The 20,564-nt window shown below is 49.5% G+C and overlaps 1 protein-coding gene across 12 annotated transcripts in view; it reads left to right on the forward strand.

The window, feature by feature from the left end:
• KIAA0232 (KIAA0232 ortholog) overlaps positions 1 to 20,064 on the forward strand; it is a 58,379-nt gene extending 38,315 nt beyond the window's left edge. For 2 of the 12 annotated variants that reach the window (XM_028492332.2, XM_028492334.2), the window contains exons 4-7: positions 1,585 to 4,867; positions 6,318 to 6,389; positions 11,004 to 11,112; positions 15,533 to 17,555. In XM_028492332.2, the coding sequence (XP_028348133.1) occupies positions 1,585 to 4,867; positions 6,318 to 6,389; positions 11,004 to 11,112; positions 15,533 to 15,918 (3,850 nt within the window). In that variant the 3' untranslated portion in view covers positions 15,919 to 17,555. The other 10 variants (XR_008617922.1, XR_003680709.2, XM_028492330.2 and 7 more) reach the window with 10 other exon arrangements.
• The last annotated feature ends 500 nt before the right edge of the window (positions 20,065 to 20,564 follow it).

Genomic DNA, 20,564 nt, shown 5'->3' on the forward strand with positions numbered 1-20,564 from the left:
ATTTGAATCTTCTCAACTTCTGAATCTTAAGGGGAAAAGAGTACTTAGTTGGTTGTGTTGCTGTGCTGTCCAGCACCGTAGCCGAAGCCATGTGCGGCTGTTGGCCGTTTGCGACGTGGCTGTTTCAGGCTGAGAGGTGCCGTGTGTGTCATACTCATCAGCGTTCAAAGACTTCATTTAAAAAGAATGTAAAACACTATATTAATAGTTTTTTCTGTTGATTACATGTGAAATGATAATGTGGATTTATTTGGTTAAGTAAAGTGTATTATTGAAATTAATTTCACTTTCTTCTTTCGCATTTAATGGGATTCCTAGAACATTAAAAAGTACTTACGAAGCTCATAATATATTCCTGTTGGACAGCTCTGGTCTAGACTGAAAAGGAGAGTCACGTATAGGCCGTTTGAACACCCGGCCTTTTATCACTTCAGGTGTGACCTTGACTTGCCTCCAGAATGACAGTCCCCACTTTGGTAGCCATCCTGACTCTTGAGTCTTCCTTTGTCAGTCTGTCTTGCTCTGAAATCTTCAGCGGCTCCCAGTTTCCTAGCAAGCTGAAAACGCTTCCTTCCTGTTTTCAAGCCCTATGAAGCCAGCCTCCCTGGTTTTCCTGCCCTGTGTTTCCAATGGTTGCTGGTCTAAGGAGGCACAGCATCTTCGTGTCCTCACACAGGTTCCCATGCCTCCCAGTACTCACCAAACCGCTGCGTATATGCAACGTCAAGGCTCAGCTGTGGTCCGCTTTGTCTGATTGTTCTAGGCCTCACCAGCATCCCCTTTTCTGAATACTTGAATTCCCAGAAACCTGCCATTTCTGAGGGTCTGCTTAATGCTGGGCATTGCACTTGCCTCCTGAGAAAAGATTCGATAACAACAGTCACTGAAGGTGTCGTTCTGACTCATTTCGCATGTTAATTCCTTTGCTCCTCACAACTCCGTGAGATAGATCCTATAATTACCCCGTTTTCTAGGCCACAGGGAGGTTAAGGACCGTGCCTGAGGTCACATAGCTAGGCAATAGCGGAGTGAGGATTCAGACTCAGGGAGTGTGGCTTCAGAGCTCCTGCTCTCGGCTGCTTTGCTGTCCAGCTTTTCACCTACGTCTGTTTCCCGTGCTCCTAACAGCCTTGTGAGGTAAGTCATAGTATCACCATCTTACAGGTGAGGAAATGGACCAAGACATTACATGATTAGCTTAAAGTCACAAGCATAGTAAATGACTGAGCTGAGATTCAAATTCAGATGTTTCGTATCAAAATATTACATTCTTTCCACTGCATTAATTTGTAACTAGTGACTTACGAAAATCCAAATTTTAAAGATCAAAGTCATCTTAACGTATTTTCCAAATATTCCTGTAGTGCTTCTCTCACTGCTGACCATAAGGGTGCTTGATCCATAGAACTAGATATAAAGTATATTTTACGGTATTATTAATTTCTAAAAAGTTACTAATTCATGGGTGACGTAAACACTGACTCTATTGAAATGAAATATCCCATTTCTCCGATTGGTGATGTTGTTTTTACTATGTCTGATACGTCTGAGCGCCCACTTTTGAACTCTCTACTTGTTTTTCAGGTACTATGAAGCATTTCCACCACTTTCTGAGAAACCAGTTTGCCTGCAAGAAATCCTGACTGTGTGGAACAAGTCTACAGTCTGTTCTTACCCTAGCTCTTCTTCATCGTCCACAGCCCCACCAGCTAGCACAGACACGTCCTCCCCGAAGGACTGCAACAGCGAAGGTGAGCTCATCAAGGAGAGAAGCAGCGACATGCCCACCACTGTGCACGAGAAAACCCAGAGCAAGAGTCAAAGTGAGAAGGAGAACAAATTTAGGAATGGCACAGGTGAAGAGAAGCCTGCTTTGTACAAAAAGCAAATCCGACATAAGCCTGAAGGAAAGATGCGCCCTCGCTCCTGGTCTTCCGGCTCCAGCGAAGGAGGCTCGAGCTCCAGTGGTAATCAGGGAGAATTAAAAGCATCCATGAAGTGTGTGAAAGTGAGACACAAGACACGAGAAATCCGAAACAGAAAAGGGCGGAATGGGCAGAGCAGGCTTTCACTGAAGCATGGCGAAAAGGCAGAAAGAAGCATGCGTGCCGGAAGCAGCTGCAGCAGCAGTGGCTCCATCAGACAGCTGTGCAAGCGGGCTAAGAGGCCGCTGAAGGAGATGGGCCGGAAAGAGGCCGGGAGCACTGAAGGGAGGGACCTGCGCCTGGAGAGCAGAGCCGACAGAGAGTACAAAGAGGAGCCGCTGTGGTACACCGAACCGATTGCTGAGTATTTCGTTCCTTTGAGCAGGAAAAGTAAGCTAGAGACCACATACCGAAACAGGCAAGACACAAGTGAGCTGACCTCAGAAGCCGTAGAAGAATTGTCTGAATCAGTGCATGGTCTTTGTATCAGCAACAATAATATTCATAAAACATACCTCGCAGCAGGTACTTTCATTGATGGTCATTTTGTAGAAATGCCTGCAGTTATAAATGAGGATATTGACCTCACTGGGACCTCATTCTGTTCTCTACCGGAGGACAACAAATACTTGGATGATATTCATCTGTCAGAACTACCACACTTCTATGAAGTGGACATTGACCGATCCATGTTGGATCCTGGTGCCTCAGAAACAATGCGAGGAGAGAGTCGGATTTTGAATATGATTCGACAGAAAAGCAAGGAGAACACCGATTTTGAGGCAGAATGTTGCATAGTGTTAGATGGGATGGAGTTGCAAGGGGAACGTGCAATATGGACAGATTCTGCCAGCTCTGTGGGCGCCGAGGGCTTATTCCTGCAGGACCTTGGCAGTCTGGCTCAGTTCTGGGAGTGCTGTTCATCCAGCTCTGGCGATGCCGATGGAGAGAGTTTTGGAGGAGATTCTCCAGTTAGACTCTCCCCGATCTTAGACAGCACAGTGCTCAATCCGCGTTTGCTTGCTGGCAATCAAGAGCTCTTCTCAGATATCAATGAAGGATCTGGTATAAACTCTTGTTTTTCAGTGTTTGAAGTGCAATGCAGTAATTCTGTTTTACCATTTTCTTTTGAAACACTCAACTTGGGAAATGAAAATACAGATTCTAGTGCTAATGTGCTTGGAAAAACACAGTCTAGATTACTAATATGGACCAAAAATAGTGCCTTTGAAGAAAATGAACACTGTTCTAATCTTTCAACAAGAACTTGTAGTCCATGGTCCCATTCGGAAGAAACACGTTCAGACAATGAGACATTAAACATTCAGTTTGAAGAATCCACACAGTTTAATGCAGACGATATGAATTATGTAGTTCCTAGGGTCTCTTCAAATTATGTAGATGAAGAACTTCTAGATTTTTTGCAAGATGAAACTTGCCAGCAAAACAGTAGGACTTTAGGAGAAATTCCGACATTAGTTTTCCAAAAAAAATCTAAACTAGAATCTGTCTGTGGTATTCAGCTAGAACAAAAAACAGAAAACAAAACCTTTGAAACTACACAAGTATGTAGTGAAAGCAGCCCACGTGGAGATGGCTACAGCTCAGGGGTTATTAAAGACATTTGGACAAAGATGGCAGATAGAAATTCTGTAGCTACGGTAGAAGTAGAAAGGATTGATGATGAGTTGTTTTCGACAGATGTAAATAACTACTGCTGCTGTTTGGATGCTGAAGCTAAAATGGAGCCCCTCCAGGAGCCTAATAAGGCTGTGCAGAGATCAGAATATCACCTGTGGGAGGGACAGAAAGAGAACCCAGAGAAAAGAGCTTTTGCTTCTGGTGAGCTATCGAAGGTGGATGGTGGTGATTATACTACCCCCTCTAAACCTTGGGATGTGGCCCAAGATAAAGGGAACTCATTCATTCTTGGAGGAGTTTATGGAGAGCTCAAAACCTTTAATAGCGATGGGGAGTGGGCAGTAGTACCGCCCAGTCACACAAAAGGAAGTTTGTTACAGTGTGCCGCTTCTGACGTGGTGACAATAGCTGGCACAGATGTCTTTATGACCCCAGGAAACAGTTTTGCTCCTGGTCACAGGCAGTTATGGAAACCCTTCGTGTCATTTGAACAGAATGACCAGCCGAAGAGTGGGGAAAATGGATTGAATAAGGGGTTTTCTTTTATCTTCCATGAAGACTTATTAGGAGCTTGTGGTAACTTTCAAGTTGAAGATCCTGGACTTGAATATTCATTCTCTTCCTTTGACTTAAGCAATCCATTTTCACAAGTTCTTCATGTAGAATGTTCATTTGAACCCGAAGGGATTGCATCTTTCAGTCCTAGTTTTAAACCGAAATCAATCCTCTGCTCTGATTCAGACAGTGAAGTTCTCCACCCCAGGATATGTGGCGTTGACAGAACACAATACAGGGCTATTCGGATCTCTCCTAGGACTCACTTTCGCCCAATTTCTGCATCTGAACTGTCCCCAGGAGGAGGAAGCGAGTCAGAATTTGAATCTGAAAAAGATGAAGCAAATATCCCCATTCCTTCTCAAGTTGATGCATTTGAAGATCCACAGGCCGATCTCAAACCACTGGAAGAAGATGCAGAGAAGGAAGGCCATTACTATGGAAAATCAGAGCTTGAGTCTGGAAAATTCCTTCCCAGGTTAAAAAAATCTGGAATGGAAAAGAGTGCTCAAACATCACTGGATTCCCAGGAGGAATCAGCTGGGATTCTGCCAGTAGGAAAGCAGAATCAGTGTTTGGAATGTAGCCTGAATGAGTCTCTGGAAATCGATTTAGAAAGCTCAGAAGCAAATTGCAAAATAATGGCACAATGTGAAGAAGAAATTAATAATTTTTGCAGTTGCAAAGCAGGTTGTCAGTTCCCTGCTTATGAAGATAATCCAGTTTCTTCAGGACAGCTGGAAGAGGTATGTGTCAGTGTGTATTGGTATTTGGTAAAAGCATTTGATCAGACTTTAATTCTAAAGAACAGTCATTTCAGACAGTGAAAGATAGGGTTAAATTATTGGGAATTTAGTTTAAATGTCTTAAAACTTAGCATTCTGATGATTTTTACAGAAGGACTTAACGTGGATTTGATATTCATAAATTTGAACTAGACAGTAGACATTTTCTGCAAAGACATTTTAAAATAAATCCGGATATGAGATGTTTCTGTGATGTCTTAATGTGCACGTACTATGCTTAAAGCAAAGCCTGGCATATAAGTGCTCCGGCTTTCAAAAACTGATGAATCCAGAAGTCGCTATTTACTCTTCAAAAGGTCCTTTGCTCTTCAGAAGTGGCAGCAAAGGGTTTCTTTACATAGCAAGCCTGTCTGATTGTCCCTGAAACACTGATTAGCTTACTGAAACTTATGTTTTACATGTAAAATAAATTACATCTCTATAGAATTCTCTAAAATTTATCGTGGTACATGTAAAAATTAAGCCACAATCCAAATGCAACAAAATAGCTTCTACAGAGCCCATACAGGTGGACTTTGCTTTCTACAAAGTACATATTCCTGAGGTTACATGAATGATACGGGTCAGCCTATCAAATGAGGTTAATAGTAATCGCTTTGTTAATGGGAGTCATTGTACCATTTGACTATTCCTAAGAAGTGATTTGATGTTCAGCTGAGTGAGTATACAAGAGATAACACTTAAGGCAATAACCTGTTTCACAGAAAAAGCACAGTGCTCTGCCCATTTGCAGCCATTATTGGATAGAGCAGGGCCTGGCCTTTTTCCAGGGGCAGCTTTTAAGAAGACAGTTGGAGGTGTTTAGAAGTCAGGCCACCTGTGGCTGGAGAGCAGCTGTGTCGCCCTTCCTCCCATCTGTCCCCCCGCACACTCCGACCCCCCTTCACATGGCTCTGTCCCACTGGCACCGTGAGGCTCCCTCAAGCCCCCACGCCCCCCGCTGACGCACCCCTCATTCCTCTTCTCTCCCCTGCTGCATCCCGTCCTGCATCAGAAATCATTTCTCCCTTCTTTTAATTTTCATGTGCTCTATGCCTCTTCTTTTAATTGCATTTGCCCTTTTTCATGAGTCACTGATGTACTTTCTTCGTCAGATTATAAGCTCCTTATGGATACAGGTCGTGCCTTACTCACTTGTCAGCTAAGTGCTGAGGTGTGGACCTGAGTGCATGTGATGGTCGGAAGCCCCACAGGCAACTCGAGAACCAGTGCTGCCATGAGCTGGCCTGGGGATGCTTAGACATGAGTTGAACCCCACTGAAACGCTGAGATCTGAACTGCTCAGAACAACAGCAACAAACAGTGTTGTTAGGCTTTATCTGTTTGTTTATTGCCCCACTTTTCTTCCTTAAAAATTCCTTTATGTACTTTGTATTTCACCTGGTTCCAGATTGGGAAGAAAGAAAAAGAGGAAAGGAGCGAGATTCTGCATCATACCATTACCATATTCCTTAGCTTTCTAGTATGTTGATGTATTTATGTGTTACCAGAATTCTGGGTTGTCTTGAAAGGTCTTAGCTGCCAGTAAAGTCCCCAGAGGACACTGGGGCTGTCCGATATCCTAGCTGTCATCGGCCCGCACAGCCCTGGTCTCTCAGCAGCATTGCGTACGGTTCAGAGCCGGGTTGGAGCTAACTCCAGAGATTCGTCTGAGGTACAGAAAGGTTGAGGGTGGCCTGAAAGGACAGGCTGGGGCCAGGATCTGTGCCTTTTCACTCTCTCACACTGCCTGTCAGTCTTGGGGAGCTCCTGCCAGGGTCTTCTTCCCCTCCTCTCCTGAGTGAGGGCAGTCTTTTCAGAGGGCAAAGCTCTGTTTTAAAAGTCACTAGCTGCCAATCTGTTTCAGAGCAAGTGGTCTAGAAGGTAGGATTTCTAATTGAATTGGTACCCAGGAACATGAATTATGATCCTTTTCAAGAATTTAGTTGAGTCCAATTCAGCAAAAACATTTATTAAACGTTCACATGCTCTGTGCCCATCGCTAAGGTAAGTGACCTGGATGAACAAGACACTGTCCTTGCCTTGGGAGAGTTCAGTCTGGTACTGAAGACCAGTTGGCAAGCAGATCACTTCCTTTCCTTGACCCAGGCAGTTCACTCCTGTGGTTCAAATTCAGGAGTTACAGGAGGGTGTGTACACAGTGCACAGGTCCCTCCCCAGCAGCAGCCATGAGTGTGAGCCCCAGTGTGTATCCTCCGAGGATACTGTGTGCTTACAGAAGCACATACCTGTTCACATATGTTTCCTCCTACTTTTTCTTTTTAACTGAAATGACTTGATTATAATTACCCTTCCTTTTTTATTTTCTGCATATTATTCCATTGTATGGATGTACCAAAATTTCCTAGCCAGCTCCTTATCTTTTAGGCTGTTTGGGTAACATGGTAGGTGGCTTGGGGAGGGTGAGCATAGGGTGCCGTGGGATCCCAGAGGAGAACCGACCCGGCCCGTGAGAGTTGAGGAGGGCTTTTGCACGTGGCTGAGCATCCAGGGCAGAAAGGAGGAGGCAGGACGCTCTAGGCAGAAGCAACGGCGCGCACAAAGGTGGAGGGGCTTGAAATTTCTCACGTGTGCAGGGGAGCTGCCAACCTTCAGGTCGTGGCTGCTGACGTAGGAGCTAAAAGGTGAGGAGCATTGTGCCGGGGTGTCCGTTGTTTGTGCATGAGTTTGTGGCAAGAGTGTTCTCTGTGTCATCTGCTTGATTGCTGCCTCCGTGTCGTGCCCTTTAAGGCACAGAGAAGCAGTAGAAGGCCCCTCCCTGTCTCCGGGAAATCATGGTCCAGTCCAGGAGAGGAGGCCTCCCTCCCGCGAGGAGTGTGCCAGGGCAGTCGCAATGCTCTGATGAGTGGAGGGTGCTCGCGCCCAGCCCCCCCGTGCTGGCGCTGTGCCCACTGCTGTGCCGCCATCACCCTACTGAATGCCCGTAGTGACTTGCCGCCGTGGGCTTGTTCCCCCCCGTGGCGGCTACGGACACGTAGGCCCGGAGGGTGGGATGCCTGCCCCAGACCCCAGTGGAAGGGCAGAGCCCAAGTTCCTTCCAGGACGGGGCGCTTCCTGTCAGCAAAGGAAAACTTAGGACAGGAGTGAGTGTCCCTTGCCGGTCTCTGTTGCACAGGGTATCTCTTCATTTACATTTTCTCTCTCCTTTTCCAAAGAACAAGGCTTATTATAGGAGGCTTTCTTTTCCTTTTGTGGCGCAAATAACTGAGAGCTGACTGTGTCAGCGGGCGCTATTCAGTGCTCTGTTCCCAGAGCAGAACTCACTTTTCTCTTCACCAGAACTAGGACCATCTAGTGAGAATTGAAAGTAGTGAGCCTTTACCTAACTTTCACCTTCTAAAGAATTACTGAGTACTACATCTGTGGCTAAAGACGTTTCTGATAGGCCTTTCTGGATTCAGTTCATGTTCTTCTCTTTTTTTTTTTTCACTGTTTCATTCATAACATTAAATATTTATTAAGACCCTACTATGTCTGGGCGCTATTCTAGGTGCTAGGTATAAAGGAATAGACAAAGACCCCTGCGTTTGTGGAGGTGTATTCAATCAACAGTATGAAGTTACACAGTGTGTTAGAATCCCAATGCTGTGGAAAAGAAGAGCCGGATAAGAGATGTGGTGGGATGGGAGTGCTTGGAGGAGTTTGCCATGATAAATGCGGAGTAAGGGCAGGCTTCCTTGCCAAGGTACAACTGAAGAAAGGCTTCCAGGTGGCACGTGAGCCAAGAAGCTACCCGGAGGGAGCGGGAGAGCACTGCTAAGGCAGAGGTGTGCCTGGATCATCCAAGCTTGTGTTCTGTTCCGTCTTCCATTTCTTCCATTCTTTCTTCATTCTTTTCATTCTCAACCAAGTCAGAAGTTGAATTAATACATTAAACAGACATTATTTAAGCAAAGCCTGGTTATCTTTTGCAGCCTAAAAGTTGGAAATAGCTAAGTGGAAAGATGTCATAATGCATATTCATTGACCATGTATTCGGTGTAACATAAAACAGGAAAAATAAGTCCTTGCTGTTGGAATTGACATTCAAATGGAGGATGCAGAAAAAAATCCTAAAACTATGCCAGAAACAGCATGATCTAGCAGTGATTTCAGCAGGGGAGGGAGAGAGAAAGTGGTGTGCTAGATAATCAGGGACTTTGGCCAGGGGGAACCTTTTCTTGAGGCCAGCAGACATGGGGTATCTACTTTGTGCCAGGCCCTGTTCCTGGAGGTGTGACGATCAGTAAGATGCGCTTGCTGCCCTTGCGCTCACCTCCTCCTGTTCGTGCTGACCCAGCCCCCCGGCTACACCTCGGCCCCTCCAGCCTGCTTTCCCCCACGGCGTCCTCTCTGTCCCAGTGAATTCTCTCCCTTTTCTTACTCTTTACCTCACTCGCACAATCTCAAGAAAGGATTAAAGATAAGCAGTCTGACTGCACTCACATGAATAAAACACTGATCCTCCCTCAGCCTGCCCCAGACACTTTCTCAAATAAGAACGTGTTACCTTCAAATCCATCTCTCTTCGATAGTGCCTTGGGGATGGTCGGGAGACTTCTGTCCAGGGAGCCATCCTTGCTCCTGGATAGCACCAAGTAATCTGTTCGCAGATAGGTATGCCTTGGAGAGAAGGCAAAGCCTTTCCAGAAGGGTCTTACAGTGCTGTGAATTACGTGCTAGATGCAGGAATCAACCTTGAATTAACTGCAGACCTGGCATGTTGCTGGCTTCATTTGCGTTAACCCTGGCCTTGTTGTCGCTCTTGCCCTTGGGATCTGTTTATCTGATAGGTTTACTAATTTTTATTGTTAGAATACACTGCAGGAGAAAATGGTGAAGGTCAACTGACCACTCTGGGTAGACAGCACAATTCTTCAGTTTCTAATTGAGGGGTATTTCTGAAAAGTTAAATGAAAATCAGAATTTGAAATATATTTCCCATTTAGTAAGTAATATCACACATTACCGAATCAAAAAGTTTTTGATGAAGTAAAATAATTTACTTTGTTTAGGAGAGTAACAAAATCCTGTTAGAGAATTGAAGATCATCAGTTGCTAAAACAGTTCAGGTTTTAAACTTGAACGTGTAGTGAAATGTCTTCTAAAACAAAGGTGTATGCAGTGTTTACAGGTCGTATGCATCGAGCAGACACTTGCTGAGCCTGGGGTGGGTGGTGGGAGTTGCAGAGATGCCCAGAGCAGGCCTTACTTCCCCGGGAGGGCCTGTCGTCAGGCCCAGTGAGGCAGCAGCGTGGAAGACCCCCAGCATACCAGGGCGTCCCCGGGGCGGCTGCCCCTGGCCACGTCTTCTGACGACCGCTCCCGAGGACAACTCCTTGATCACACGTGACAGCCACACGGCATCTAGTCCTTGCTGCCCAGGCAGGTGGGCGCGTCCAGCTGGGACTTGAGAGCTCCACCAGCGAAGGACGGGCGTGGGCGCCTTCCCCTCTGCCAGGGCCGTGGATGTGCACGGAGTACGGGGTCACTCCTGCTCTCAGGAGTCCTGCCCTCCTCTCATTTTGATGTCTGCTTCCTGTTTTGAATTTGAATTACTATCAGTGCTATTACTTGGTTTTAGTCTCAACTTCCTTCTGGTTCTCATCGAAGCAGATAATTGTTATAAAGACATTAGGTTGGTAACTCTGCCTATAAAGCTTCCTCTGTCCCATTTCTTCTTTGACTCCCTCCTGCCTGAGTGTGTGAAGGAGAGGAGGGTCCTCCTCACTTTCTCTCGAGCACCTCGCACTAGCCACCCCGTTATCTCTGTACTTCCAGAATCTGAAAACTTGCCTTATTTGAGGCTGTTTCCTTGTGTTTTTGCCTTGTAAGAGTTTTGTTGTGTTTTTTTAAAAAGACTTTTTATTCCATTTCCAATATAAGTGCATTTTCAGAAAAACTTCCTTTGTATGCTCTGAACACGTTGGCTTTTTGTATTCACCTTGTCTAGAACGGTAAAAACAAAATAACAGAAAAAAACCTCACCAGTTAAAAAAATCCTGGGTTTGTAGTCCATAGTTAATAATGCTTGAATTTTTTCCCCTTTATTTTGGAAGTTTGTGAACTTTGTCTATATTTGGTTTTATCTAAACAGTTTCCTGTATTGAACACTGATGTACAAGGAGTGAATAGAAGTCAAGAAAAACAGACCTGGTGGGAAAAAGCCTTGTACTCTCCTCTTTTTCCTGCCTCAGAATGTGAAGGTAAGAAGACCTTCATTAGGTCATTCATTCATCCACTCAGATTTCTAATTCATTAAGAGCAGTAAATTCTTTTGCTGTAAAAATCAGTCCAAAAACATTCTGTGTGGCCAGCGTTTGTCAGGCACTGGGGAGGCAGAGCTGCATGAGGACTGGACCCTGCTCTAAGCCCCATCACAGCCTGGAGGGGCGGGGCGGGGAAACGCACAGGAGCAGCACCGGCCCTGACGGTCCCCGTGAGAGGTGGAGCGGGGAGTCCTCAGCTCTGGGGGGCCTGCAAGAAGGGCCCCGGTGGGGGCGCTGGGGAGAGGTAGTCCCTCTGACAGGAGCGGCCTGAGCAAAGGCCGAGAGGGTCTGCGGCAAGTCGGGCCGGGGGACAGGGACCCACCGGGCCCAGCTGGATCGTAGCTGAGGCTGGAGAGAGGCGGGCGGGGGGGGGGGCGCTGAGTTCGGCGGAGTTGGACAGGCAGGAGGAGAGGGCCACTTATAAAGGAGCTCACACTGGAGGGTATCAGGTCAGGTGTGGTTTTTAAAACAGTTCTAGCAGCAGAATGGAGGGGGGAAGGGATGGAAAAACTGCAGAGCCCCTGCTGGGGTTCTTAGGCTCTTGCAGTGATCTGGGTGTGACAGGATGAAGGCCTGGACCGAGGCACTCGGCGGGGCATAGAGAACAGCATCGAGAGGTTTTGTGGAGGATGCCGGAGTTCACTGGGTGACTGTCTGTGAGTAGTGAAGAACCGCAGGAGGGAGTTAGGGGAGACCGGGTAGAGAGGGACGTCGGAGCAGTAGCAGATCTGGTGATGATGGTTTTAGTCTGTGAGCCGCCCAGGTGGACGTACTCAGAAGCTATAAAAAGATCCTGATCTGAAATGTTGGGAGAAGTGGGAAGTAAGGAGGCAGCCCGAGTGGTCAGCTCAAGACTCTGAGCTTGTGCAGACCGCCGTGGTCCCCTGGGCTGTCAGCTGCAGCACTTCATCAGCGGTGTCTCCGGCCAGAGCCCTGGGGGCAGGTCAGTCTCCCGTTAGTATCTGCATGTTCGCGTGTGTGTTGTCTCCCCAGCTCGTTTGTAGTTAACCTGGAGCCGTGATGTCCGTCACTGCCCGCGGGGCCTTGCACACGCTGGGGGCTCCGGAAGCCTGCCCTGGCCTGCCCTCGCAGCCTGGCCTCAGCCGACTGGGGGGAAGGCTGGGATTGTTTGCTTCTCTCTGTTCTGTGGGCACAAGAAACGGCTTCCCCAGCCCTGCCTTCCTCCTTCCCAAAGGGTCATAAGGGGAGCGTAGAGCCGAGTCTTCATTTTCAGCATCTGTTCTATTTAACAGCATTTATGAAAGGCCTGTTCCTCCATCATTAGCTAGTAGTTGGGTTGCTCTTCATGATTTACGAGGTGCTTTCAGTCTTTTATTCAACCCCCGTGAAAGCCTGGTGTTCAGCTGAGGAAGTGGAGTCTCAGGTTGAACGCCCAGAATCAGGCACTAGCCATGCAGCTCAGGCTTGAGTCCAGGCTGTCTCCTTGTCCAGAAGCTTGCTGTCCACAGCAGCTGTCTGCACTTGGTGCCCGGGAGACAGCAGGGCGATAGGAGTGCAAACCGGACCTTGACCTCAGTCCAGTCCGGTGCCCTGGCTGAGTGAGCCCCAGCTGCAGTTAATGGGAGTGCAGGTGGGGAGGGCCGGGGACCCTGGAGCCGTGCAACAAGAGGACACCCACACGCAGGAAGGACCCAGAGGGAAGGAGGGCCGCGGTGGCAGAGCAGTCAGGGCCAGGGTGGGGGGCGGCTTGGGGTGGCTTCCAAGCACACCGAGTTGGTGCTCCGTCGCTGTGTCGCGGGCTGTCTCCGCAGCCTCCGCCCGGTGTTCTGTTGTTAGTGAGGAACGCGCGTCGGCTCTCAGCTCCGCGTCTGCGGTTATCTGAACGGTGCCTTGGAGGTGCTGTACGTGGTTGTTAGTCCGTTCAGCTTTCTATACGCTGCGGAGCGGCGTGCGGGGGAACTCGCGGTGCGTAAGCGTGGCGACCTTGACCTCACGACCGCGAGTTAAATCCTTGCGCGGTTGCCTCGCGGTGCCGTGATGAAGTGCGGTGCTTTCGGCCCGTGGGGTGGGGGCACAGTGTCAGCAGAAGCTTGGCCGGGAAGCAGGTGGCCTTCTCACCCACTCGGCAGCCGTGACCGCCGACGCGCGTCCCCGCTCCCGAAGCTCCTGACGGCGCTGATGATGACTGAGAAGCCCGTGCGGCTCTGAGTCTGACCTGGGAGCTCCAGCCTCCCTGGGAAGGAGGGCAACGAGGATTGTCCCTTTTTCCTGTGAGTCAGGAGATGGAGGCCCCAAAGGAGGAGGAGGCAGTGTGGCCCCGGAGCAGGGGCAGCGAGGGGCCCGTCGGCACGAAGGCCCAGCCCCCGCCCCGCTGTGCGCCCCCACACACACCCGCTCCGCACATGTTTTGTGCACGCTTGCCTCATGCCAGGGACTGTTCTAGGGGCTGGGGACGCAGAGACGTCGTCCCTGCCCTCCGGATCAGCTCACCTCTGAGCAGGACCTGAGGGAATCCGGGACACAAGGGCCTGGCGGCTGGGGCGAGGTCCGGGCAGGGGCAGGAGTGCACGTGCTGCGGCCCCTGTGTGCCCGGCACGGGGACCGGAGCGGGGAGGGGCAGGTCGGGCGGGCAGCAGGGAGTCCGACCACAAGGGCCTTGCAGACCGTGTGCCACGGTCTGCCCACGCGTGCGTCTCCAGAGCTCACACACCGGATTCAAAACATTTGGAAAGCTCACTTAGAAAAGCGCTTGTGTTAATTGAGTCTTAAAGAGAGAGCCCTGCAGGGAAACCGTCTAGGTAATGGTAGGGGGGATCCGCTCCATCTGTGGGCATGTCCGAGCCAAGGAAGTGGTTGCCTTCCCCACCTCGTACGAGTGGTGACCAAACGCGGTGGGGCGCGGGGATGATGAGAGCTTGGCAGGCGAGCTGAGAAAAAGGTGACGGTCCAGAATGGGTGAGGGTGAGGGTGAGGGGTTCCCTGCCTCATGGGAGAGCAGGGCGTCCTCCCCAGCCGTCCTGCGGCGGGCCGGCCCCAAGCCCAGGGCTTTCGTTAGTAGCAGCTGCGGAAGGTGTGCGTGAGCGTGCCAGCCCGAGCTTGCGGCCGCACGCAGGTGGTCTCTGAACTTGCACAGAAACCTGTGAGGGCAAATGGTGATCCTGTTTTAGAGATGAGAGAACTGGGGCTCCAAGAGGTTCAGTAATTGGCTCCAAGTTACGTCGCAAGTAAGTAGCGTCGTCAGGAATCAACTGGCGTCCGTCTGATCCCAGAGCCTGGGTTTCTCGTGAACCCACACTAGTCAGTTTGAGGGCCTGAGGCTGCCAGAACTAAAGGTCACGGAGAGTACAGCCTTTTGTGGGAGGCCGGGCAGGGCCCAGGCTTGCCCGCCCCCGGTGATGGCAGGAGGGCCCATGGTCACGGAGCTGGCCCCGCCGCTGCTGTGACGCGTGGGGCGGCGCGCAGCTCATCCAGCACCTCGCGGTGACCGCTGCAGGCGGCCGGGGTGGAGCCCTGCCACCCTTTCCGCAGAGTTAAGGTGACTAGGGGCCCAGTGCAGGTTACGGCCGCTGGGCATCAGCCCGGGCTGTGCTTCAGACTCACCTGGGAGCTTCTCAGAGAGTTCTCATGCCCAGACCAAGTCAGTCAGAAGCTCAGGTGCGGGCCTGGGCTTCCAGACTTTTCTTAAAGCTCCCCGGGTGATTTGAATGCGAAAGCAGGGTTGAGAAGCATTAGACTAAATGATTTATCCGATTCCTTCCAATTCCAGCTTACAGTCCTGTCCCCTTCCGAGAGCCGCTTACCCAGTCAAAACGCTAGCCCCCTTCCTCCTCCCTGTTCCGCAGGTGGCTTAGTTTGCTGCTGAGCTGAGGAAGAGCAGAGGATGTGGCCCTGCTTTGTCTTCTCCGTTGCCCCCCCCCTTGTCTGAAATTCCTTTGCTCACTTGTCCTGTGAACATACGCGTGGTGCGTCATCTGTCCCCCTCCACACCACGCACGCGCTTGAGAGCTCGGACCGTGCTGGTCGTTTTATCCTGTGTTCCCAGGGCCTGTCACTTAGAGGTGTGAGTACGTATTTGTTGAATGAATGTCTCATGGTGGGATAACAAGAATGCATGGTTATGCTGGCCTGTGTTTTTGTTTTTTGGTTTTTTTTAACCCCGTGAACAATTTGTTAGAAGAATTTTTAAATTGGCCTAACATTTTCCTCGTATACACCTATCTGGCTGATGCTGAACATGTCTGCTTTTAGTGACTTCTTAAAATCTCCAAAGGGCTGTAGACCTAATTGATCTGACTTTTCATTGAAAAATGAAACAAGAATGTATGTTTCGTAACTGTGTCTTAATGCAATTTCCCCCCCTTTCCCTCTTTTCCCTTCTCCATTCAAAATGATTAAGAATGTTATACAAATGCCAAGGGAGAGAATGGTATAGAAGAATATCCAGATGTTAAAGAAATGCCCAGTAATGAAGAGCGTCTGTTAGATTTTAATAGGGTAAGTGGACTGTCCTCCTCCTTATTATTAACTTACAAATGGCCACCACAACCCCCAAAGTCTGGGAGTCCTGTGACTGCCTTTCCCGTCACCCAGCTCTGTGGATGTGGCCTTTCTCGTCTGTGGCCCTCTGGTCTGCATCGCCTCCCACTTACTGCCGAGGCTTCCCTCTCTGCCTGCGGTCTGTCCACCTCACTGCCGCCAGAGGGGGCTTCTCCACGCGGGTCTGACCCTGTCACTCCCCTTAAACTCCTTGGGTGGGCGCCCTTTTCCCCATCAGAGCGTTGACCGCAAGGGAGCCCTTCGGAGCTCCTTCCTGCCCCTCAGCTGACTGTACGTGCTGCCCGCCCGCCTCCCAGCCCGCCTGTGAGCTCCCTGGGGCAGGGGCAGGGCCTGGGCCTGGTCCAGTCCCGGCCCAGGCCCCGCGCGGGTAGGCAGGCAGGCGAATGAGTCGAAGGGAGCTTCTGTGGCTTCTCAGTGTGATTGTCATTGTCAGTTGGAGTCTCGGGAGAAATGGCTCCCAAAGCGCCCTGTGGTCTTGGTGTCCGTGGACCTGTCAGACCGAACACATCCAGGCGGACGTTTGGGGGCGTCCCCCAGCGTCTCTCCATCTCCGTGGATGTTCCACCCCCCAGCGTCAGTCCCCAGACGCAGAACTCGTTCTTCGTGCCTCTTCTTCTCACCTACACACGCAGTCTGTGTGCCCGTCCTGACCACCCACCTCCCGGCCGGCTCCATCGTTCACGCTTCCTCCGCCTCACCGCCCCCTGCGGACCGCCGCCGTGGGCTTGGCCGTGGGCTTCGCCTCGGCCTTCCCGCTTCCGCCTTTCCCTCCCCAGTCTTCTCCCCACACCGTGAGGCAGGACAGCCTCGCGAGGGTTACCTCGTTTAGTCTCACAGCCGCCCCGGGAAGTAGGTGCCGTTATCTTGCGGAAGAGAAAACTAAGGCCGTAAAGGTTCCGCACGTGTATGTACGCAGCCACAGCCCAAGTGCAGACCTGAGCCGCGACCCTCAGCCCTGAGTCCGACTCCCGCCGCCGGGCCTCTTCGCCCTCGCGCGCTCCCTGCCAGGCCGCGTGTGTTTGCCCCCCTCGCCTGCCTCTCTGACCCCGCGTCCTCGGGGGCTCTCAGCCAGGGACAGTACTGCCATCTGGAAGTGGGGGTGGGCGGGGGCTTGGGGGGCTTTGCTAGTCACTGTGACCGGGTGACTCGGGAGGCGTGGCTCGTCACCCTGGGGCGGGGGAAGCACTACTAGTCACTGTTGCGGGGAGGCGTCCCCAGGTATTATGACTGGGGATGGACTGCCACTTGCCCTTGGTGTCCTGAGATGCCAACCATCTTGTGGGTGGGGGAGAGTCCCACACAGCCAAAAGTATCCCCAAGAGGTACCATATACCTGTGGACCCTCAATTCGGAAGCACAGCCCCGAAGTCCCAAGCCAGCTCTGGCTGCTTCTGTGGCACAGCTTGCCTCTCGGCCTGCGGGCGAGGATGCTCCGCCGCTCCGGTCTGTAGAGCCCCGTCAGCCACGTCTCCCAGCTGGTCAGCGCAGCAGGAAGCTGGGACGCTGTGCTGGCCGGTCTGCTTGCTGTCCTCTCCCCTGGAACGTGAGCCCCAGCAGGGCAGGGCCGTGCTGTCCTCCCGGTGGAGTCCCCGCTCAAAGACTCGTTTCCATCCGGCCCTGACATCGGCAGTGTTTCGTCCAAGGGGTTGAACGTGGAGAATTAGGGTTTGGGATCATGTATAGATCGGGGAGGAAAGCTTGTTTGTTTTGCTTTCAAACAGGAAAACTCTGCAGACTTTTGTAACTCTCCACTGGAAAACATCGCCGATTTGTTTCTTAACCTCTGCATATATAGGGTGTCTCACACATAGCCCTTTTGAAAAAATATCTGGCTTTTGACCTGTTGACAATTGTTCCTTTCATCTTAGGTGTCTTCTGTTTATGAAGCAAGGTGCACAGGAGAGAGAAATTCTGGAGCAAAATCAAACGGCTTCCGCAGAAAGATGTACTCCAGTGCCAGCTCCGCCTCGGAGGACACGGGCTCGGAAGGTGGCGGCGCGTGGGTGGAGCCCAGCGAGGAGGAGCTCTTTTCTCGAACTCATCTCTAAACCTGCAGAGTAGTACAAATTATTTTTAAAAATTGATATGTGAGCGAAAAGTACCCTTTTGTGAGGCCTGTTCATCTAAAACAACAACTTAGGTTTCTAAGGTTTCTTCTTCAATTAACTGGTTCAGCTCAGTAATTATCTTTCTCTTCTTGCTTATTTTAGAGTTGAGGACAGCTATCCTGTAGAAGATTTTTTTTTTTCAAGCTGTTAAATTCTTGGCTATTTGAAATAGACTAGATGTGTTGTCATACCAAGAATGGGTGTGCATGTGCTCGTCTTAGAAGCATCACTGCCTTTTGCATCTTCACTGCAGTTACCTTCCTTCCGGCTGCAGTCACACCACTATCACCTTACTAGCACCGCAGTGTCAGCAACCACTTCCGCTGTTCAGAGACTTTAGCTTTGGGAACATTTAGGCTTTGTCCTCTAAGAACTGGGATATGAATACTTACCCTGTAGTGGATCAGTGCCTTTCTGAAGGCAAGAGGGCAGCATGGGTGACTCATCCCGGTCTTCACTCAGTAAAATCTCATGTACATTTAAAGTAGGAACCACAAGGGTGTGCTTTTAGAGACTTAACAAAATACTGTGTTTTCTCTCTTAGGATTTTCCCCCTAGAGTATCACGGACAATACCATGGTTTGTGACTTTCTTGCCACCTGAGGCAGCCAAGGCTTTGAGGTACGGGGTAGGGTTTGAGGCCAAGCGGGGTGAGAGCGCACCCCCGACCTGCTCTTAACGCTGCAGTTACATTTCCCCCAGGCACCGCTCAGGGTTATTTGCGGTGAGTCTGACAATACTCGATGAGGACCTTAGTTGCAGATGAGATTTTTCTGGTGACCGATATTGAATCGAAGCCCCCAGAACTTGAGACCGTAAACATTTGGCACGCAGTAAAGGCCACCCCAGCGCCCCAAAGAGACCTCGGCTGCTCCAGCTGGCCGCTCTTGTGGCTGTGACTTACTAAATAGCTTCGATCTCATTGTGTGTTTAAGAGAATGTTCTGGGCAAGTTCTGTGTGTGGCGGGTCGGAGGGTAGAGTACTGATTTCTCCCATACCTGTGTGATTGCTTCATGGGACCCGCTTTCCCGTGTCACTCGGGAACCCAGGGGTCAGTCCCTCTCATCCAGTCCCGTCCATTCGTGACGGTCGCTTCCTTGAGCTTTCACGCTGCCATGCAACAGGTTGAGGTTAGAAGGAGCAACGTTTTGCAAAACCTAAACGTTTAAAATTGTTTTTCCTTTTTAACCAGCTCATTGTTTTTTTTTAAAAAGAAAAGAAACAATGTGTGACGTCAGTTTAGCATGTGTAACATCAGGAAGTCTAATATGAGTAAGACAGCTTCACCACTATTTTGGCGGGCAGCAAACACATAATTTACTAGCTGGGAGCTGAACTGGCTGAGAATTACATGATTTGCTTCGAGCATTGGGTTTTGTTGCCTTTTTCTTAATTGATGACACAGACAACTCCATCCAGGGCTGTGGAGTCATCCCCGGCGCTGTCTGTCCTCACTGTGGGAAACCTGATGGGCCGTTGGGTTTGGTCTCACCACAGGTCAGGGTTTGTTTTTATACAGCACATCTTTGACACTTTAAAGTGGGTTTGCGTGTGTGTGCGTGTGTGCGCGTGTAAGGTTTTATGTTGCTCTTATTTATTTACGGACTTTATAAGGTTATATGTATTTTTCTTTCTTCCAGAGCTTCCTAAAAATTGATTAGCACCTGCACTGAAATATAATTTAACAGCAAAGGCAAAAAAGAATTGGAAGTTGTAAATTCCTAAAATCACTACAGTGACGATCATCCTAGAAATCGTTGCTTATGTAGCCGAGACCAAATAAATATATTTCAGACACAACCTTTAGCTCAGTTGATTTTGGACAGCTGCTTTTTATCATGAAAGGGCTCCAGGTGGTCAAGGTGCAGACTTCCTTACACGCTGTGGGAAGACATCGCACCTTCCACGGGGGAATGGGAATGGATTATAAGTGGGCAAGGGGGTTAACAGATTATGTATTTATTTGTTTTCATAGCTAAGTGGCTGAAGCCCAGAGGCTTTCAGCGACAGAGCTGAAAGTATGGTTTTCAGTTTTGTCAATGGATGATCACAGAGAAAAAGCATTTTTTAAAAAGTTGGCAAAACGCTGAAACGCACTGTGGTATGAAGCGCGTTGCATATCCATAGCACTGAAGCATCAGTTTTCCATTCCTGGGCTATTTTTTTTCCCCGTGGTTGTATTGTTCTGATTTCACGTACACCAGAGTAACTGGTTTTTTGTTTTCTTGTGGAGTTAACACCAAATAAAAAATTTAAAAAACAGTTGGTTGTCTTTATTTATCATAGCAAAGATTCTTTTATAAAGAACCCCAGCCTCCTCTTAATTATGTGTGCCCAGGTCACATCATTCCAGAAGAAGGTTATTTAGCTCTTCCTGTAGGCGTTGCAGAGAGTGCTGGCGTCTGCTTTGCTGGAGAAGAAAATGGGTGGGGCCTGCTGAGAAAAGAGTCCACACCCCCCCATCCCCACCCCTAGGAACTACTGCCTGAACCTTGCAAAGAACACACCATTTTTGTCTTGTGGTGGTAGACAAAGCTTAATCTTTCTGTTCTGAAAAAAAAAAAAAAAAAAAAATTCCATGTATGTATATTAACATGATCACTGTACATTGTAAGAAAGAAATCAATGTATTATTAAAGAAGTATAAAGGAAAATTCATCTGTACCTCCATCACCCTGAGAGGGTAGCTTCTCACATTTGTGCAAAACACCGTTCTAGACAGCTGAACGTATATATGGATATATATATATAGAGAGAGAGAA

Source organism: Physeter macrocephalus, chromosome 7, assembly GCF_002837175.3.
Source record: "Physeter macrocephalus isolate SW-GA chromosome 7, ASM283717v5, whole genome shotgun sequence".
Taxonomy (NCBI): Eukaryota; Metazoa; Chordata; class Mammalia; order Artiodactyla; family Physeteridae; genus Physeter; species Physeter macrocephalus.